The sequence below is a fragment of the Sesamum indicum genome, linkage group LG4 (assembly GCF_000512975.1).
Source record: "Sesamum indicum cultivar Zhongzhi No. 13 linkage group LG4, S_indicum_v1.0, whole genome shotgun sequence".
Taxonomy (NCBI): domain Eukaryota; kingdom Viridiplantae; phylum Streptophyta; class Magnoliopsida; order Lamiales; family Pedaliaceae; genus Sesamum; species Sesamum indicum.
The window spans coordinates 14,789,979-14,805,563 of record NC_026148.1 but is presented as its reverse complement, the minus strand read 5'-3'; the positions used below and the strand labels follow the sequence as shown (position 1 = coordinate 14,805,563).

General features: G+C 36.1%; 1 protein-coding gene across 5 annotated transcripts in view; it reads right to left on the bottom strand.

Annotated features, from left to right (window-relative positions):
• The window catches only part of LOC105161066, an 11,921-nt gene continuing 4,129 nt past the window's right edge, over positions 7,794–15,585 (bottom strand). For 3 of the 5 annotated variants that reach the window (XM_011078636.2, XM_011078635.2, XM_011078637.2), the window contains exons 5-16: positions 15,058–15,219; positions 14,112–14,885; positions 13,926–14,017; positions 13,250–13,312; positions 13,081–13,169; positions 12,921–12,995; positions 12,067–12,714; positions 11,771–11,845; positions 11,536–11,603; positions 11,386–11,443; positions 8,946–9,165; positions 7,794–8,705 (exon numbers count right to left, since the gene is read on the bottom strand). In XM_011078636.2, the coding sequence (XP_011076938.1) occupies positions 8,050–8,705; positions 8,946–9,165; positions 11,386–11,443; positions 11,536–11,603; positions 11,771–11,845; positions 12,067–12,714; positions 12,921–12,995; positions 13,081–13,169; positions 13,250–13,312; positions 13,926–14,017; positions 14,112–14,885; positions 15,058–15,219 (2,980 nt within the window). In that variant the 3' untranslated portion in view covers positions 7,794–8,049. The remainder of the gene's footprint in view (positions 8,706–8,945; positions 9,166–11,385; positions 11,444–11,535; positions 11,604–11,770; positions 11,846–12,066; positions 12,715–12,920; positions 12,996–13,080; positions 13,170–13,249; positions 13,313–13,925; positions 14,018–14,111; positions 14,886–15,057; positions 15,220–15,585) is intronic. The other 2 variants (XM_011078639.2, XM_020693255.1) reach the window with 2 other exon arrangements.

The window sequence follows — 15,585 nt, the reverse complement described above, 5'->3', positions numbered from 1 at the left end:
TAGCTAAGCAAACCTTCTTGATAATGAACAACCGGCCGAATCATTCATAAATCAGATGTTTGTAATTAAAGCACAGAGAATAACATGAATATTTGCTTGACAAGTGTAGAACGCAGATTAGATCTCACAACATAATGGGAATCAAGCAATCACCATACCTTAAACAGAAAATAGGGAATTTAGCCGGACATATTAATGGAAGAACACACTAGAAAGTGGAATTCCATTAATTCCGGTAGTAAAATAAAATAAAAGAGAAGAGATGAACAGAGAATTCTATAGAGTTCTAACATAAAAACTGAATGCCTTCTAATGAAGAGATCCCCCCTATTTATAACAAAAGTTCCCTACGAATCTAAACGTAGTGGGGGGATAGATACGTGATAAACTCTAAAAAGGTAAATAGATTACAAAAGATAAGCTTAAAAGAATCCTTTCTAAATCTAAACACTTGATTCCTTTATCTCTTAGGAGAATCGTTCGTGCTTATCCTTATCCCGAGTTGACTACTCCATTAAGCGTGGGCGCACTTTGTCAATTTTGCAGAAACGTCCTTGTAATCTTCCTTTTTGCTGAATATGCAATAAAATCACATAATTAGGAATATTTTGGCTTAAAAAGGAAGATTAAATTGCTATAAAATCATTATAATTGCAGAGTTATCAAATACCCCCACACTTAGCCATTTGCTTGTCCTCAAGCAAACTCAAGATGCATTCAAAAATCCCTCCAAATTTTAAACTACTCAAGGCAATTTGTAATCATGTGCAAAGTAAATGACATATTTTATGAAGGAGATAATTCAACATGTATCAAACAAGTTTTCACGTGATGACCATTATCAAAATCAATCGCATAAAACTAGTGGACTATTTTCTCTCCACTTTCCATTCTCTCAAGTGTATATATGGCTCAAGTGTATCTCTCGACACTTACTACGACAATGCTTCACCATAGGCTTGCCTATACACCACATCTCCACCACTTTTGAAATATGCACATATAAGGGTCAAAAGGTCTTTTATTTTGGTTGTAATGGGGCTTTGGTTTGGGGTAGGATAAAAGGATAATGAGGTTAAATTCCAATAAACTAATTAGAGCACCAAAAGAATTTGAGTGAACAATAATTCGAAGCTCTCAAAGTTTTTTCGACAATTCCTTGAACTATGCCTTTCTTAATCCTTTTGGAGAGTTCATATATATTTTTTTTTTCTCTCTTTTTTTTTTCTTTTTCTTTTTCTTTTTCTTTTTCTTTTTATTTTTCTTTTTCTCCTCTCCAATCTTTTGTGATAGGCACAGACCAAGAAAATTGATGTCGGTTCCCACAAAGTGAAAAGGAACATAATTTTGGAACCCCCACACTCATTTTGAGATACATCTTTTAAGCATGTAAATCACAAAGGTTTTGAAAATCTCTCATTTTGAGAACTTGTTCTTTTGAGCATAAACCCATTTCCCTTGATGCTTTAATAGTTCTTAGAGGGATCAAAATCAAAGTTTTAAACAAACGACGGGATATGTTCGTATATGACGGGTTATTCAACAAAATAGGTCGAAAGGCTCAAAGGGGTTCTCTAAAGTTAAAATGTGTTGGGTGGTTAAAAAAAAGGCCGAAAGTGGTTTCTAATGCCTTTATCATATCCAAATAAATACACATTTGTGTGGCCTCGACGTGGTTCAAGCCAAGTTCTAGGAAGACAAAGCTATAGAAGTGTTATTCTCTCAAGAAAGAATGAATTTTTTTTTATATATCAAGCTCAAGATCTCACGAGGTATGTTTTAGTCCACTAATCCTATATCAGAAGGTTTTAACTCAAGTCATTTTGGTGAAGACAAGCTTTCAACTAGTGAATTATCCTCAAGCATAAAACATGTATTCTTCTTACACATAACATCATCAAACCAAGATTAGTCCAAAATTGAAAGGGTTTTATCATGCCAAGAATTATCATGTATAAGCTCAACAACCACACCCCCACACTTAAAATTCACATTGTCCTCAATGTGGACATTGACATGCAACTCAAGGATTAAAAATTAAAATGAGAGAGAGTTTAAGGAAGCGTCCCTGAGTGCATGCCGCGAAGAGTTCATGGCGTGGTTGGGCTGGTGGCAGATGATGGCGGCAACTTCCGGTGGATATGAGGGAGAGAGACTTGGTGGTAGGTGAAGTTGCTGTGAGAGAAAGTGAGAGAGAGAGTTAATGAAGATAAAGATGAAGTCAAAGAAAATCTTGGTAAAATATATGAATAAAAGTGAAAAGATTTTCTTTTGATTTTTTTTCGATTTTCTAATTTTTTTTAAAAAAAGAAAATGAAGAAATAAAAATAAATAAATAGATGAAGATAGATGAACGTAAATAACAGCCTACGAAGTGCAACTAAGCGTGGGCACGCTTAGTGGAAACTCCAAATCTGTTTTGGTGAAGTGAGTTAAAACAGTTTTGAAAGATCGACTAAGCGTGGGCACGCTTAGTGGAAGCTCCAAATCTGTTTTGGTGAAGTGCGTTAAACAGTTTTGAAAAATCGACTAAGCGTGGGCAGCTCAGTGGAAGCTCTAAATCTGTTTTGGTGAAGTGAGTTAAACAGTTTTTTAAGATCGACTAAGCGTGGGCACGCTTAGTAAAACTTTCAAATATGTCCAATTTGAGCATCCAAACAGATTTGGATGTTTCATTAAGCGTGGCACGCATCGCAAAGCTTGAATAAAAACACTAAAACTAAAATAAAATGAAACGAAAAAGAGAAGGGATAGAAATTCATGGGTTGCCTCCCATCTAGCGCCTTTCTTTAATGTCGTTGGCTAGACATTGTTGTGCTTCAACTTGAATAAGTTGGGAACTTTATATTCTCTTCTTCTTCGTCATAGTGCACCCAAAGATGGTGTGGACCAAGGAAAACTTTGAGGTTCATGAGAGAATTCTTCCTCGAACTTATTTTGTCGTGAAATGCTTTGTTCTTATAAGTTCTCGGACCAGAGACCTTGAGGAACTTTGCATAGTGGGGTACTCTTTTGGTTGCGTCGATCAATGGAATGTTTACCACCATTATGCTAACAATTTCAAGTGTTCCCTTCGTTTTCCATTCTTCTTTTTCAGCAAATCCTTCCGGTAATGGAAGTTTGACCATCAACGCCTTGTGATGTTCACTGTCGGTTGTTTTGGGCTTGTTGGTCTGTTTTTGAGAAATTTCCATCTTTTGATCTGGTTCACCTTGTTGGACATCCGCGCACTTGGTGTCATTTTTGTCCATATTTGGTTGCAACTCCTTTTCACTGTGAAAGACAAAAACACTAGCATTTTGTTTGGGGTTAATAACAGATTGAGAAGGTAGCTTACCTTGGGACTCGAGCTTACCAACAGATGACGCCAGTTGACTGATTTGAGACTCTAGATTTTGAATGCTCGTCTGGGTCTGTTGCTGGAACTGCTGGGTCTGTTGTTGGAATTGTTGGAAGCTCGCCTGGGTCTGTTGCTAGAACTGTTGTGTGTTGGTCACTAGTGCTTTCATCATGTCTTCGAGAGATGGGCTAGGCGTGGAATTAGGCGGAGGAGGTGGTGGCCAGTTTTGAGATTGCGAAATGTAGCCAAAACTGGGGTAATTTGTCCTTTCTGGATTGTACGTGTTGAAATGAGGATCATATCTTCTTTGTGGTGGTCCAAAAAGTCCTCCAACAACATTGGCATGCTCGATGGTTTCTTCTTGAAGCATAGGGCACAAATTGGTGGGATGTACCATGGAATTGCATATTCCACAAGCCTTCACTCGTTGGTATTTTTCTTCGACATATCCTTCAACAATGGATAAAAGTTTATCAAAACGATCATAAAGGGAAGATATACTTACCTCATTCACCAGAGGATTGTCGTATCTAGTCCCAAACTGTTGAGTATTGGCCCACATGATTGCAATGGGGTTGTGTGTTATGGTTTATTCCAAGTGTCCAATATCTCTTGTTCTAACTATGGCTCGGAAGAAGCGATTCCCATTAAATTTTTCAACTTGTTGCTTGGTTAAAATTTTCGTCCAGTCCTCTCAATTTCGAATTAGATTCAAGTTCACCTGTAAGAGAAGATTTTAGTATTAAACCAAGTAAAAAAAAAAAAAATAAATCAACTAGAAAAGAAATCTTCTTAAAAACACCAATCCCCGGCAACGGCGCCAAAATTTGATGAGTGTCGAAGTCACCAAAAATAATTCCTACTACACTTGTGAAAGTGGGAGTAGGGTCGATCCACAGAGATTGGCTTTAAGTTGATTTCTTTGAGAAAATAGAAAATAATGGGGGGAAGGTTGTGATAAATAGAAGTGATAAAAAACTAGATAATTAAAAATACCTGATAGAGATATGAGAGAGAGATTTCCCGGTTAAGGCTAGGATTATGCTTGATTCTCGTGAGTTGATCATTGATGCAAGAATAACACATGTATGGACAAATAAACCAGTTATGGTCGTTGGTACGACCTAACAACCTCACCTTTCCTTACCTTTTCGTTAGCCAAGGTACGACCGTTGGCTAGATCTCTAATTAACAGACAACCTTGGGAACGTCCACAAGATTTAATCTATTAACAGCATTAAGAATTAGAAAGGCCTGATTCTAATCAACAAACTCCTACGAGGACAATTCGTTTAAACTAGATCATGCATTCCCCATAACATAATTAAATACTGTGACATAACTAATCATGCTACGTTGCCACTAAGTATTGAACTAAATAAACAATTACACGGATTTATAAAGTTCAATTAGCTAAGCAAACCTTCTTGATAATGAACAACCGGCCGAATCATTCATAAATCAGACGTTTGTAATTAAAGCACAGAGAATAACATGAATATTTGTTTGACAAGTGTAGAACGCAGATTAGATCTCACAACATAATGGAAATCAAGCAATCACCATACCTTAACCAGAAAATAAGGAATTTAGCCGGACATATTAATGGAAGAACACACTAGAAAGTGGAATTCCATTAATTCCGGTAGTAAAATAAAATAAAAGAGAAGAGATGAACAGAGAATTCTATAGAGTTCTAACATAAAAACTGAACTACTTCTAATAAAGAGATCCTCCCTATTTATAATAAAAGTCCCTTACGAATCTAGACGTAATGGGGGGATAGATACGTGATAAACTCTAAAAAGGTAAATAGATTACAAAAGATAAGCTTAAAAGAATCCTTTCTACTTTGTCAATTTTGCAGAAACGTCCTCGTAATCTTCCTTTTTGCTGAATATGCAATAAAATCACATAATTAGGAATATTTTGGCTTAAAAAGGAAGATTAAATTGCTATAAAATCATTATAATTGCAGAGTTATCAGAACCATTAGCAAATCGAATGGAACGATGAAGTTAAGGAGTGGAATAAGATTAAAAAATTTTGACGCCAGCACATATATGATTAGTTGCTCTAGTATCAACTATGTATGATCGCGAATCAAATACGTCGTGACTAGAAAGTCCTCAAACTTAGCTCTGACTTGAAAGGCTGCACCTCAATCCTTCATTGATAGATCTATGTTTCTCAATCAAAAATTGAGCACATGCTTATATTCATCATTTAGTCCCATCAGAAATTGAATCATCTAATTTGAGATATTCTGATCAATAATCTACTTGTTAACATCACAAGTGCATCCTCCACAAGCATAATTTGGTGTAGGTACCAAGCAAATCAAATCATCCCAAAGGTTTTTTTAATTTTGTGTAATAAGCCATAACTGACATACTACCTTGCGAAAGTGAAGCCATCTCACGTTGGATCTGGTACACCATAGGTCCATTGCTATCCCCATACTAGTGGTGTTAATGCTTCCCCTACCCAGACTTATAATATAATTCAAAAACTCATATCCAAACCCAATGAATATTTTTAGATCCAGGACCAGATCCAGACTCATTATAATAAGCATATTGATTGGATCTGGATTAGTCTCTATCCATGGGGTCTATATACCTAATTTGGACCCAAAAAATATATCTATTTTTTTCTCAATTCAATTAAATTATTACTTATTAATCGATCTACTAGTGTGTGCAATTTTCGGTTAACCAATCGAAAATCGACTAACCGATAATTTGGTTCAAATTTGGTTAATTTTTGTTAAATTTTGGTTATTCTGTTTGGTTTTAATTTTTTATGCTAGTTAACCGAATACAGAATTTTGAATAATTTTGGTTAATTTGGTACAAAAATCAAATCAAACTGAAATAAATTTGATTTTGAACGAACCCACCGAATATTTAGGTGGCGTATTGACCGTATTTAAATAATTTAAGATACCATAACATTATGTATCATGTAATTCTTTAACTATGTACATGTTTTAAATAATAAATAATTAATAACAAAATAATTAAGATATAACTATATTATCATGCTCGGTATATTGTCTAATATCTCTTAATAGGCAATATTATTTGTTTGAAAACTTGAAGTGATCAAAATAAATTTTAATTTTTTTTAAAATTAAACTCAATTGTCATTAAATATGTAGAATTTGATATTTTCATAAAATTATTTTGTAAATAGTACAATAAATGATATAATATTTTAAAAATTCTATAAAAATAATTATTTGTGAATTGATCTCAATAATTCTAAATTTATTGATAAATTATGTAAAAAATAAAAATAAAAAAGAAACAAATTTAATTTAATCAGTATGATTTACAAAAATAATGGATAAAAACAATGAATTTGTGATGGGTGTTGAGACTACCAAAAATAATTCCTACAAACACTTTTGTAGAAGTGGGAGTAGGATCGATTTCTCAGAGATTGACTTTAAGTCGATTCCTTCAAAAATAAAAAATAATTGGAGGATTTTGATTGTGAAGAGGAATAAAAATAAAAATTAAATTAAATTAAAGAACTAATAAAGTAGTAAGCAGATACGATTAGCCAAACTAGCCTGGAGGCTTCACTCTTTAAACAGTAAACTAACCCAGCGATACCTAGAAATGAAAGCAATATGGTCATTCAGCAAGTAAGCATATTCAACAACCCCCAGAGTAATTCGGTTTCAACTTGAGCAGAATGAATTTTATATATTCAACCTGTTCATCACCAGCCGCTATAGTAACTTGCAAACTTTCATATGCATTACTACCCAGAGCTTCCAGGCACTGCGTCACATTTAGAAAATTTACGGTACTTGCGTGTATTAACAATCAAATACATACCAATAAACTCAGAGCGAAGACCATAACAATGTAATATACTAGAACAAGTAAATAGCTTCTGTTCTACATAAAGCAAGCCAATTGCGGAGGTGGAACCAAATTTGCTCCACATCCTCTTTGGTGGGGCTAAATTCTGAAACAAATATGTTCACTCAGAGGATTCTAGGTGCTTTTTATAAAATGAGACTGAAGTACAACTGGACATCATTGTGTATTATTTGGGCATTGTCACAATATTCTGTGAGTAGTAACTCCTAACCAGCAGAAGAAGATATCTGACTAGGTGAAAAAGGAAAATGTGTGGAAAATGGTGATAGTAAAAAAAGACATTTAAATTAATCCCAAGGGCAACAGAGAAAAAGGACAGTGAATAAATACCTTGCCGACAACCACGATCATCAACGAGGTCGACTGCTTGTATACTGATTCAACAGATAAAGAACTTCAGGCCACCCTTAATTGTCCTTCCAAAAAAATCTGAAATGGCAACTTGATAAGAGACATATGGTGCCGTGGTATTTCCAAGAAATTTCATCTGGAAAACTATATTTGTCCCACATTTCCATACACAAAGTTTGAAACAATGCAATCATCTAACAGAATGCCATTGAATATTTTTATACTTCTTACTAGGAAAATTTCTGAATTACATGACCTATAAGGAGTTTCTGAACAATTTTCCTACAGTATCGTAAAAGAAAAGGGAAAAAAATGCATAATTACAACTGCCATTAGGCCAAGACATAAGGTGGAGAAACCCAGGCTATTCCCAACCCATAGAAAAAAAAAATGAAACAGAAAAAGCGTCATCCTCTAACCAATTAAGTTTTTCACAAGCTGTACAACAAGGTATCATGATCAAAACATATTTAATTCGGAGAGGTCATCCATGGGTATGTCGAGGCCAGCAGTATCTTGGTCCACCCCCTCCACTTCAAAATTGAACCAAGAATTGAAATCCTGTGGTGCACCAATTTCAGAATCTAGATCTTCAATACCATCTATGTCATTAACAGGCAAATTAGGGAAGTCCACACTTTCCTTTATCTCTTTTGATGACACTGAAGGGGCATTACCAGAAGATACGAATCTAACATCTTTTTTTCTGTTGCCACTATTATTGGCTGATTCACCAGAACCACTAGCTGAGGGAAATAAAGAATTTGTTGTATCTGTAAATTTATTGACAAATGCGCTTCCTGATGTAGAAAGTTGAGCTGTTTTCTGTTTTGGTTTTGATTTTGTCTTACGCTCACCCTTGGAGCCACCCATAGACAACCGTCCAGCCTTGGCAACAGCATTTTTAGTTGAAGCATCCCTATCTCTATCTCTTTCACTTCTTTTTCCCTTTGCACCACCCAAAATGCCTAATGAGGCTCTAAAAACAGCACCACCAACAACATCATCAAGCAATACTTCCTTTTTCTTTCCTCTATTTGACATTGGCCCATTTTCAGAAATGGCCTGATCAGGTTGATGAATTGAAGTCTCTAAAGCATCTATAGAACTCCCATCTGCACAACCATAAAGAATCCTTATAAGTATTTACACATAAACTATATGAAGCAAATCCGGAATGACATGGACCAATAACGTAAAACTAAAATGCAAGATGCTTCTAAGAGGTTAAAAATAAATAATAGAAGATTATGGTATCATATTCAAACAGAACCCCAAGCATATTATAACTGCTGACACTGCGCTGATACAAATATCATCTAATGGCGGCTTCATTTTAAAGATTCTAGGCTTACCATTACCAACTGGCAGGTTAACACCAGAAAGTAGCTCTCTTTCAGCAAACTGAGGAGGTGCCGCATAAACAATCTCCCGGAATGCAGGCTCGGAAAAACAACTTGCTCCTGAATCTTCAAATTTACGGCACCTTGCAAGTGTCCTCTTGGCAAAAGCTAAAGCAACTTGTTTCGACACCTTAGGAATCCCAAGTTTAGATGCAATGCTTCCTCTAGTTGCCTGTCAATCATTCCAAAAAACATTGCACTACTGAGATATGAAGATAGCTTCGAAATTAACATTCAAGAATAAGAATAGGTGCAGCAAGTCTAACTGATAGACTGGAAACAAAAGTTCAAAATTTATAGTGGAGAACTCATTTTGTCAAAACTTCCAGGTGACAGAAAACATACTGGAACCCATTTCCAAGCATAAGTTGCCATTAGGCGGACAAGGACAAAACCAGGTGTCATCACCCAAACCCACCCAAAGACATGCCATAACTGAAGTTGCATGAAGTTGGGCATGGGTGGGGGGTGGGTGCATGGAGTCGTGGGAACGTGAACAGGAGAGCATCAAAATTTCTAAAATTAAGGAGCGGAGCCCCTATAGAATCTATTAGAACACCTCTCCCATCTTTGAAATAAAATAAAGGGTTAATTACAATTACCTCTTGGGAGTGAGAATAATTACATAGTATACCTCTCCCCTTTCCCAAATTACAAAAACATCACAGTTATGTTCCACCATTAAAAACCCCGGCAAAACTACATTACCATAATTAAAAATGAAAAAATAAAAATAAAAGTATAGATGGTCAACTATAACAACCACCTTCGTGAGTTACAGACTCTACTCCTTTTAAAAATTAAAAAAAAAAAACCTCCTCTTCAAATTTACAATATTTCCATGCTAAGCCCTTTCAAGTTTATAACCTGTACATGCCTCATCTCTAATGTTAAAAAATACAAGGTATAATTGTTCTCTATCTAATCCTAGAAGGGAGGTAACTGTAAGATTTTGTTTATGTTGGGATGTTATGATTGTTTTCTGAAACTAAGCAAGGTTCTTTACAAAATTGTAAATGAAGATTGTGTTAACTTTATGTCTACTTATTCCATATGTTAATTATAGCAAAGTCCTGAACATCTACAACAATGGAGTTAAACTATTACATCAACAAAGGAGAACACTCACTAGTTCAAAGAAGTGAGGCTTAAGTACATGATTCTATAAAATCATTATATATCGAAAAATATTTAAAGAGCTACAATTACAAGATAGTGTTAATAACATTAATTTAGTCTAATTTCAGCTGCAATACAAAAATTCAGTATGTGACTCAATTAGATGAAAACATTGGTTGTTTTTACACATGAAGACCTGAAATAATCATAAGCCTGAATGTGGCATCCAACAAGTACATAATACAAACAATACCACCTTATGATTGGACCCTTGCACATTTTATTTCATTACAAAAACTTCCCTCCGAGTTTGACAAATTTTCAGAGAATTAAGTTAATGTTTGGATAGATCATCATTTTTTGTGGAAAACCCTAGAGGGTCAGTCATGTAAACTCTGTAAACTTGGAGGAGTAAGTTTTAATAATTCCAAAAGGAGGAATATAGTTTGTAACTATTTCACAGAGCGACTCTATAGCACTTTTAGAATTGACAATGACAAGCCCAAGTTTGGTTTCATATGCATATGTGCCCATAAATTTAGGTACGCTCAATATAGTAAAAAGTAAAGAGAGATAAACGAAACCCTCCTAATGCGACCTAAACTAATAACTGGTCTTCCCTCCATCTCCACCATTTCTTCCTCCAAGTGTGTGTATGTTGTTCTGGGGAGGCATCTTTCACTCAGTCCCACCATTTACAACCAATGGAAGGGGCATGTGACATGTCATAAATGTTTTCCATGCTTACATTTTGGGGTTCGAAAGCCAGTCCAGGCAACATCTAGGATAAGCTTTTCTTGTATCAGCCTCGTCTAGATTCATGGTTCAGTTTTAAAGTAAAAGGTGAAGAAGAGGACCTAAACGAGATTGAACGGCAAGGAGTAAGAAAGGTCTACCTAATTCCAATTTACAGGGAGCTCAACTCAGCCTAAGTGTAATGCATTTTGTTTATAACCTCCATTTTTTACCCTCCCTATTAGATTTTATTGTAAAAAGTTAACCATCTTTGTGGCAAATTTACTTTTGTTATGACAATACTTGAATTTGATATGCTAATGTCAATTACAAATTTCTATAGACAGACAAATTTAACACAAAATAATCTAATGATATTCCTCACTGCATTAGCAGCATTCAGTAACTTCTTTATCCGGCTTTCTATAAGCATCATAAAATTGATGGACACATCCAACAAATATTAATTCACATGAATGTACAGTTTCAGGGGTGCTGAAGTTCTGCAAAAGAGTGATCCAGAGTGCTTAATACTAACCAAAAGTTTCTTGTATGCCAACTCAAGAAGTTTGTCCATTGCAACCTGCTCAGGGTCCCTGAGGCACAATTAAATTATATTTGTCATAACATGTGGTCACACAAAATTTGAATGGTCATGAACAATGTCCAGTTATTTAAGTAATTTTACCGTCCAATATCCTTTCCTTCTTGAATAGCTGTGTGTACTTTGTCCAGGCGTGCCTTCTTCTTCACAATCTATAGGTTTGAACATAGACACGAAATGAATATATGAAGATCATAAAATATTGCAGAATATTTACAAGAGAGAGAGGATTGGTTGGGGGAGTAACGAAGAGACTTCAAACATAAATCAAAAGAAAAAAGTAGTAATCAGAATGGCCTGACGCAACATCACTGATGACCTGTTCAAGAAGTTCCCTCTCTAGCTGAGCAAGTTCCTGGTTGATGACCTCATCTTCTTTATCATCCAATGCAGGCTGTATTAAAGAAACCAAGAATAAAGTACCAGGATTAAAACTTACATGAATAGGAAAAGATAATTGAAAATATAATATTTGTACAAAAGCTGCTGCGGTTAAATATAAGGGAAAGTCATTCAGAAAATAACAAATTAGTTCTATACAAGTAGGCATAGGATAGCTGGAACTTATGGCAAAACCATATACTTAAGTCGCAATCTCCAGAATCTGAAACTTACCACGGCTTCCAAGAAGAGGCCAATGCTCTGTAGTTCTAGTACAAGTTTTTGTTCAAGACACATCTGCTCATATTGAAAATTAAAGTTAGGAATGCCACCATTATTTCCGTGTAGACTTTGTGGAGCATAATCACATCTGGAAAGTGTAACTAAGATTTCAACCTCTGAGTGCACATATCCGCCATCCCTTTGCTTCAGCTCACCATTACATATACCATCTGGGACACTAGGACTCCTAGGGATGTCTCTATTCCCATTACAAGGAAAAATTTTATGTGCATTACCATTTTGCCAAGTTTGAACACCAAATACTGGCTCAGAAGAGTCTAGCCTGTGCATAGGTTTACTGTCATTACCAATGAGGCATGAGTCGTTAACTGAACTCCTTCGCCCTCCAAATCCAGTTTCTTCACATTCTTCAATTTCATCTTCCACAATGAGAGCCGATAGTACCCTTTGATAAAGTGGTGTAACTATGTTGAATCCTTTCTCTGTATCAGAGCATCCATATAGAGAAGAATTGTGCATTTGTTCAACAAACTCCACTTTATCAGAAGAAGACTTCAATTCATTTTCATTTTTCATGAATCTATTTCTTCGGCAAGAAAAGGAGTCAGATGCTGTCATTTCTTCATGGCAATAGTTATCCTGGTAAAAGATAAGCAAGCTTTTAATATGAGATGTAGCAGATCATTAGAGACTAATTAATGCCAATGAACTTGTTCGCCCAATGATTTTGAATTTAAAATATTCCAAAGACAAATAGCGCATCCAGAATAACTTCTGGACCCAAAAGGTAGTTTTGGAAGAGTGGTCCATGTGCAAGATAAAACGAAAGAATGCAAACTACAAACCAATTTCGCTTGAATAGAATTGCCATTGCTACAGTTCTTGAACAAACTGGCACACGATTCTTCAGCCAATTTCAGCTGATCAAAAAGGGAAAAGAAATTATTAAATATAAACTGACTACAAAAATTGGATAATCTACTACATAACCAATGAAATAAGAACCTGTTGTGATAAGTATGATTTGTCATCTGCCCCAACAGAAGCAAATAAGGCCTCAATTGTCTTCCAGAATGTGCTCGAACATGCATCAACTGCATAAGATAAAAGATTCAGTGAGTCATAGAGAGATGATATCTGAGAAAGTAACCAAAGATTGATTCCAGATGCATACTGCTAGAACTACACGCAAGATTAGCCGCTGTCAAAAGCTCTTCCCGGTCATCTTCTGATTCCCCTGAAAAGTAACTAAATCAGTGTGGGTTTTGTTTCTCCCCCCAAAGTTAACCAGTGTGGTTTAATGACTACAAAATTTAAGAAATACAAAGGTTTTGAGTTTCTTTTTCTTCTTTCTTCTGCTAGATAAACATAGTTCACACTGGCCAAAGCAGAAGTGGTCCGAATCCAACATGATGAAACAGCTTTTTATATGAAAGTTTAATTAACTCAACAAAAGCAAGTTTTCCACAATGTCTATGAACTATATCACCTTGGTAACTGGGAAATAAAAGACAAGAAATGGAATGCAGACTTTAAACTTATTCTAGGATAACATATAATCCAACAAAATCAGCAAACGGAAAGGGCATATCGATAACACCCTAAAAAGAGATCAGACCTACATATGCAATTAGTAGCAGATCCACAGTCAGACCATCACAAAGTTGACTACTGATAAAGTGCAAAGACTTACAGCAGACCAACAAAATTCCATCGCTACCAATCCAAAGTGAGTTATTAAACACCAATATGAATAATATTCTAATATTGCATTGCCATTGATAGCACAGAGGGCAAGAAACTGAGAAAAGCTATGTCCAAAAACTGTAATGCACCATTTAAAGGTTTACCACTACAATCAGGGGAACCCCCATTTGCCATGTGGCCAAGACGAGAAAAGCCTTTGCGATCTGATAGCTTCTTCAGAGGGCGGCCAGACTTGCTGCAATAGTTACAAAATATTTCATGTGTGAAAAGGTGGAACTTACGAACATAAATAACAGTCAGTTTAATCCACAACCAGAATTATCCAGTACCTTCCACTCTTGTCAGAGCCAGACCTCGCATTTCGAAGAGGCTTGGTTGGCACCACATTATCCAATTTTTCTCTTGTCGGTGAAATGCTAGTCCTAGAAAATGGTGAGACCCTTCCAGTTCGTCCTTGTCTTCTCACACCATCACTAATTTCTTCTTTGATCATAATTTTATTCTTCTTTATAGGAATTGCAGATGGCCCAGCACTTTGACCAGCATTAGCAGTCCTTTTGTCTATATCTCTACTGCCCAAGCCTTTATCATTTATTCTACTATCACCCGCACCAGATTCTTCACTTTCAGACAATCTCGCAGGGGATGGAACATTTTCAGGCTTTACTTTAAAATTTTGGTTTCCATTGGGTGCACTTTTGGAGAGAAGAGAAGTATTCATCCCACCAATGCCTACCCGAGGACCAAAATCTGGAGGAGAGTATCCTTCAGATGGCGTCTGTCCTTCATCATGGTTTGATACAGGAATAAGATTTGTCCTCCTTGTTCTAGAGATCTTCTGTGGTCTCTGACCCACCCACTGAGTTATTGGTGGAGAGGATGATCCTGCAGGCATGGCTCGCTTGCGATTGTTAGACCCAGCAACTGAAGAGTTTTTGTTTACACCTTGGGCCTGTTCCCAGCTCTCCAAAGTTCCAGACACACGAGGAGCATTAGCAGCTGAATTAGCTGCAGATGTAGACCCACTTCGTGGTGCCCTTGAGGCCTTCCCTTTCAGTATTGGACTAGAGCACATGGCATGGTTGTCTTCACGATTGTTCAATCTAAAGAATGACCCAGAACAAGCATCAACACCAAAAAATCCAATTAAGGTAAAAGATTTTTTTTTAAAAAAGGAAGAGAAAACTGCTTATGAAACAATCAACAGCATAAGGACAAGTTGCTAGGATGGTCACTATCAATTTCTAGACTCACGAGGGAATCAAAGGTACATACTTCACATTTACTTTTCCCAAGGCTCGCTCCTTAATTGGTCCGCCAGAAAGATCTCTTGAGAGCATTGATTTTTCTTGTTCATTTTTGAAGGTTACACGAGCAGTAGAACCAGCAGGAGATGGCATAGGATCTAATTTGTTCCCGGCACCAGAAGCTCCTGATCTGTGTGGAAAATTTTTCAAGAGTAAAAACCAAACCCTTTTGACACTAAATCAAACAACCAATCCAACAGAGTTCTTTGGAACAAAATTATGCCTCAAGTCAGGAATACCCCATCCGCTGGATAACACCAAGGTCAGCTCCAACAAATTATCCAAAAAAATCAATTTGTAGTCTTACACACCCAATTAGATGAAACTACAGGTACACTAGGTATAGATAAAGATAGCTTCCACTCATCAAGATTGGACACAACTCTAGTGCAATGCAGCGATAAGCTTCTTAATCTAGAGAAGAAAATCAGTTTCGGAAACAGCATGCATGTAAATATACATAAATTTAAGACTTCGGACTGAAAGAACCAACAAA